The 5,468-nt window shown below is 39.6% G+C and overlaps 1 protein-coding gene across 1 annotated transcript; it reads right to left on the reverse strand.

Annotated features, from left to right (window-relative positions):
* Window positions 1-213: 213 nt before the first annotated feature.
* LOC109219791 (branched-chain-amino-acid aminotransferase 2, chloroplastic-like) lies at window positions 214-3,463 on the reverse strand. Its single transcript, XM_019384261.1, has 10 exons — window positions 3,153-3,463; window positions 2,497-2,555; window positions 2,209-2,380; window positions 1,960-2,136; window positions 1,739-1,870; window positions 1,552-1,650; window positions 1,328-1,444; window positions 1,011-1,106; window positions 795-907; window positions 214-446 (listed from the first exon to the last, which is right to left on the reverse strand). The coding sequence occupies exons 1-10, from the start codon at window positions 3,210-3,212 to the stop codon at window positions 332-334; spliced, it is 1,140 nt and encodes a 379-aa protein (XP_019239806.1). The 5' UTR covers window positions 3,213-3,463; the 3' UTR covers window positions 214-331.
* Between the last annotated feature and the right edge of the window lie 2,005 nt (window positions 3,464-5,468).

Here is a 5,468-nt window from a genome sequence, read left to right on the forward strand (position 1 = left end):
ATATATATATATATATATATATATATATATATATATATATATATATATATATATATATATATATATAGCCCTAGGCACCTTGCCTAGTGGATTTGCTATAAAAAAAACATAGGGCACACGCTCAGCAGTGATATCAGCTCGCCCACGACTTAAAAATGTATTGGGGGTTGTGAATTAGATTGAATTGGTAATGGCAATAATTTTACTTAATACTATGATAACTTCTAGTTTCATAGTTCACAAACGATTTGTACATTGCCAATTATCATTTTACATATCTATATTCTTTGCAAAGAGATAAAAAGAAAAGAAAAAAAGAGAAAAAAAGGAATCATTCGATTTCAACGATCCAATCCCTCTTGTCCTCGAGTAGCCCTTTTTGTATCCCTACGAGTCTCGAATAAAGTTGCTTACATGTCAACTCCGAGCTTATTTTAAACTCAATCCTGCAGTGGAAAAACCAATAATTAAACAAAAAACCAATAAATTGAGTGTGATTTTATTATTTGTTTATATTTCACTTTTTATATGTAGATTATTCCATTAGAAAGCTATAGGTTCAGTTGAACCAGGGGATCCGTTATAGCTAGACCCGCCTTCAGTGTGGCATTATTGAAGGAACATGGAAAAGAAGTTGCAAAGAAGTAACATGGAACAACCCTAAATTTTTGCATATGTTTTAAAATACTCTACTTACTCTCATTTACCATCTTTTCACTCAGCATAAACTTGTCATAAGAGAAAGGTGGAGCAAGATGAGAAAATGATGTTGGTTTCTATACGAAGTGTCTTACCTTTTGCCTTTATAAGTAATACTACCTACGGGAGCAACACCAACTGCAGTGCCTGTGCAGAAGACTTCATCGGCACTAATCAATTCATCAGCTTCGATTAAACGTTCTTCAACCTGAACAAAGTTGGCTGACCCTTAATTCAAAGCTCCTCTTGTGATTATGTTTTATTAAAAGTTTATTAGTTGGTTAAACCATGGAGTAACAAGTGGACAATACCTGGTATCCAAGATCAGTTGCAATGTCCATGATGCTTTTTCTTGTCACTCCTTCAAGAATGGTTCCAAATGCTACTGGAGTTGAAATCACTTTTCCCTGAGAAGGTTAAAACATTTAAAATCAGTTTTATATAACTAGTAAAGTTGCTGCCATGTGACCAGGAAGTGACGGGTGGAAACAGCCTATTGCAAAAATGCAGGGTAAGGGTGCGTACAATAGAGCCTTGTGGTCCTGCCCTTCCCCGGGACGGAAGAATCAGAAGTTGATTTTCTGTTGTGTGGAAAAACAATGTAATAGAAGTTGGAATATGAAAGTACCTTCACAAGGAAAATGTTACAGGAAGAGACCTCTTCAATGTATCTCTTATTTACAGAATCAAGGTACAATACATCAGAAAATCCTCTCCCCCTTGCATTCCTTATGGCTTGTAAAACCTGCACGATCCGGAATGAACCTTTTCTAGTCTACTTACATGAATCTGAAGACAGTATTTAGTAGTAATAAATATTACTAGAAATAATTAAGAACATGGACAGCTTACAGGGGCATAGTTAGTAATGCTTTTGACTCCACCAGCTCCACCACGTGAGGCACGATGAAAATCTTCCTCGACAATCAACTTCAATGGTGCTGTTCCTTCCTGTTTCAAAAGATCCTAGCGATTGAGCGATGACCTTTTTCTTTGTTCAAGTAGGTACAGAGATATCAAAGAAAAAGAAAATGTCAACCTTGAAATAGTTTCCCACAGGGGAAGCATAAACAAGGAAAGTGTACTCAGGTGCTGGAGCCAATCCGAGTACAGGTCCACTTCCAAAAAGCAAAGGCCTAATATATAGAGATCCTTTTCCAGGAGGAGGAACCTGCTCGTGTTCAATACACAAAAAGAAAAATATTGCTGTTGGCAATTAATTAATAAACATATGATTGAATGATTTAAAAAAATGATTACCCATCGCTTGTTAGCTAGAGCAATTTGTTTCACAGCGTCGACAAATTGATCTGTGGAAGGACAGGGCATACACATTCTTTCAGCTCCAATCTGCATTCTGATTGCATTCAAATGAGGACGGAATAGAAACAGGCGTCCATTATCTCTTTTATAGGCTTTTGTTCCTTCAAACAGCCCCTGTTTGAATAACACAATTTTGTAAAATAGATTTCACAATTTTGTAAAATAGATTTCAGATTGAAGAATTACTTGTCCATAATTTAAGACACCAGCAGAGGGGCTCAATTGGATATTCTCATAGCGATTAAGTTGGCCTTGTTCGAAATGCCCATCTTCAGTGCTTTTTGTCACATACATAAAATCAGTTGGTATTAAGCCGAATCCAAGATTGTCCCAATCGACATCAGCAATCTCATCATCACTGATAATTTGAAAAGTGACCAAGTCCCAATATTAGACAAGGCCTATCTTGGCTCCAAATTTCCAAAATGAATACAAGTATGAGTAATTTTCCGACCATATGAAATGGCAATGTACCTGTAAACAGAAGGTCGTAAAGAAGTTGCCGCCTGAGCCGTGTAGTATCTAAATTCAACCTACAAACACAAGCAGAGGTCTCTGATGAGTTGATTGGACATAAGGTTCACATTTTCTGGCTTTTTTTTTTTGGTTTCCCACTCAGTGTCCGGTACCGCATGGATACCCGACTATATTCGGCTTTGGGCCGCGGGGCCCATCCGGGACAAGCGCTCGCTACCTATATCCGGCTTCGGGCCGCGGGGCCCCATCCGTGGCAAGCTCTCCCTACCAAGGTTTTTTCCATACCCAGAGCTCAAACTCGAGACCTCTGGTTAAGGGAACAGCAGTACCATCCACTGCACCACATCTTTTGGTGGTCACATTTTTCTGACATGTTTATATGAATCTTTCATTTTTTTTCTGACCTACCTAAGTCCAACGGCTCTGAAACGAGTAAAGCTAATCACTCCAATGACACTTTTAACATAGTGTTATATTATTAAATTTGGGTTAAGACCATAGTATTTTTTTTTTTTAAAATGCATCAAAATATTAAATCTGACTCAACACTTTATATGAAACTTTTCTTTTTTATATACTTTAAATTTAACACGTTGTTAACAAACCCAATGAACAGAAAGACAAAATATGGTTTCTTGGATCAAATGACAGACCTTTGAAGGCAAAGCTGAAGATTTAAACAATCTGCGAAAGCATGCAGCCCTTTGAATCATATTTGCAGAAGACACCAAGATAAATCTCTTCCCGCGTAATTTCAAATTATAGTAAAGAGAAAATTATAAAGTGAAAGTGAGAATCTGACAGAAGGGAAAATCGAGGTTTGAATTGCAATGCGATTTTGAAAAGTTGGGATCCTGAGAGAGGTTGGAAATGATTTATAGAAATTTTGAAGATTGATGAACAGGGAAGGAAGGAGAGATGATTGAACACGTAATCTAGGAGTTAACAGATATGTATCAAGGTTTCTAGTTTCACTGCCAAAAAATGACAAATATAAAGTTTGATTCAAAAACTAAAATGTAGTGACCTGGCTTGTACTTGTCTGTTACTATTTGCTTCCAAATCTTTCCTATCCGTCGTTGGACTTTAGACATTGAAGGTTGGCCACTTCCTTGGAATTTTTTTAGTTTCTTATTGTTTGACGTTCTTATCTGATTATTTTTTTACTAGCATATTTTCTATTCTTCTAATGCAATACTCCTAGTTAACACGTAACATGAATATGTATTGTACTTGTGTACGGGTAAAATTGGGAAATAGCTTTCCCCGATTTTCCCAATAAAGGAACAAAGGGTAAGCACGACTCGAATTGATTATAATCGAAGCCAGGAGCTCCTCGTATAGAAACCCACAAGGATGAATGACGCAATTGAGATCGGACAGAGTGAAATTACGGGTCCGGGCCAAGTATAGCTTCTGGACCTCGGGAGAGGCAGTGAACAGTTATGCATGACGAGCAGGAAGCCATAATATTCGCCCTCAACCGGATATTACGGCACGAATCCCGTTCAATATCAATTGTTGATCAACATTTACCAGAAAAAGAAGATTTTTAATTTTTTTTAGATTGGTACTAGGACTGGAATTCTCCTACTATATAAAAGGGAAGGTTTTCTTTATTCTGGCACATTGTAACAAGCAACTCGAAGCAATAAAAGTTTACTTTTGTCTTCTAGCTATTGTTCAAGGCATCATTCATTTGTTATTTTCTTCACTCGCGACCGAGTTTGAATCGAGTGTCCAATCGAGGACGAATTCTACTGTTCAATCTAAGATCAGGCTTGGTCATTACATTGTGATTGGTTTGATCATTTATTTTGTATTTTAACTCATCTACTTGTTGTTCTTAATTATTTGTATTGAATTAAATCATGTATCCTTTAAACCGCATACAAATTTAATTGTTACTCATTTTGGGGGTAAATAGTTAGAGAAGGAGGCCTCATCTTATTGTTCACTAAGACTCTATACATGTCCTTCTTCCGGACATGCTCTTTGAGCTCGAACTCGAGCTGGCTGACTTCCATTCGAGACCGAAGGAAGTTTTCATGGTGGAGCACCGAAGCCTGAAAAACAAAACGATAAGATTGTTAGTACCTGATGAGACAAAGCAAGATTCGCAAAAGGTACAAGGAATAGGAAGCTTACTTGGTTCAGTGCCTGTTGTGACTCGTAGAAAAGGCTCGATGTGCCTACTTCGTTCATTTTTTCGTGGCCCTCCTCAGTCACCAGGCAGTGAAGATAGCTAGCCACACCCACCGGAGCGGACAGCATCCGGTGTTCGTTGGGATAGTAAGCATGGCTATTCTTTTACGGTCGGGATCCACACTCGGAGCAGGGAACTCTGTCACCAGCTTCAGGCTCGAGCTCGACTTGCATGCTCCCGAAGGCACGTTCTTTTTTGGGACCTCTAGGTGACAAAGCCCAGAGTAATCCTCGAATGCGCCCATGTCCATGCCATCGAAAAACATTTTGAGGGGCTCGTCTGCGCCCCGTGCCGTCTCATTTGATTTCTCTTTGCCGTCTTGAGCCTCGTCGAACATAGACTCTGTATGAGACAGCGACTCTGCGATGTCAATGACATCGGCTACTTACTTCCGCACGGGGGCGGTTTCTCGGGAGGTCGTGGCCTCTGATTCTCCTTCTGGCTCCCGAGCCAAAGGGAAATTGGCTTCTCGACCACCTTCCCTGGGTGCCACCTGTTCTGCATCGTCAATGGTTGACCCACGAGCAATAAACTCCAGATCATCGTCCTCAGGGTAATCCCTGAGCCAAAAGAGGGAATCGCGGTCCAGTACCCTAGCTTTGGTACTCTTTTTATTGCTTTTCCAAACCCGGACAACTACCCTCTTCTTCTATACCTCGGCGTTCGGGGAGCCAGAGGATTTCCTCTTTTTCTTCTTTATCTCCTCCTTTGCAGCAGCTCCGGGCTACCTCGAAGTGGAGTCAGCAAGCAATGACAGGGCCTT

This window comes from Nicotiana attenuata, unplaced genomic scaffold (genome assembly GCF_001879085.1).
Source record: "Nicotiana attenuata strain UT unplaced genomic scaffold, NIATTr2, whole genome shotgun sequence".
In the NCBI taxonomy this organism is placed as follows: Eukaryota; Viridiplantae; Streptophyta; class Magnoliopsida; order Solanales; family Solanaceae; genus Nicotiana; species Nicotiana attenuata.

Coding starts and splice junctions, on each gene's coding strand:
- LOC109219791 (XM_019384261.1), bottom strand. CDS start 3,212: ATGATTCAAAGGGCTGCATGCTTTCGCAGATTGTTTAAATCTTCAGCT. Junction 1,871..1,959: donor CTCTAGCTAACAAGCGATGG/GTAATCATTTTT, acceptor GAACACGAGCAG/GTTCCTCCTCCTGGAAAAGG. Junction 908..1,010: donor CAACTGATCTTGGATACCAG/GTATTGTCCACT, acceptor AACTTTGTTCAG/GTTGAAGAACGTTTAATCGA.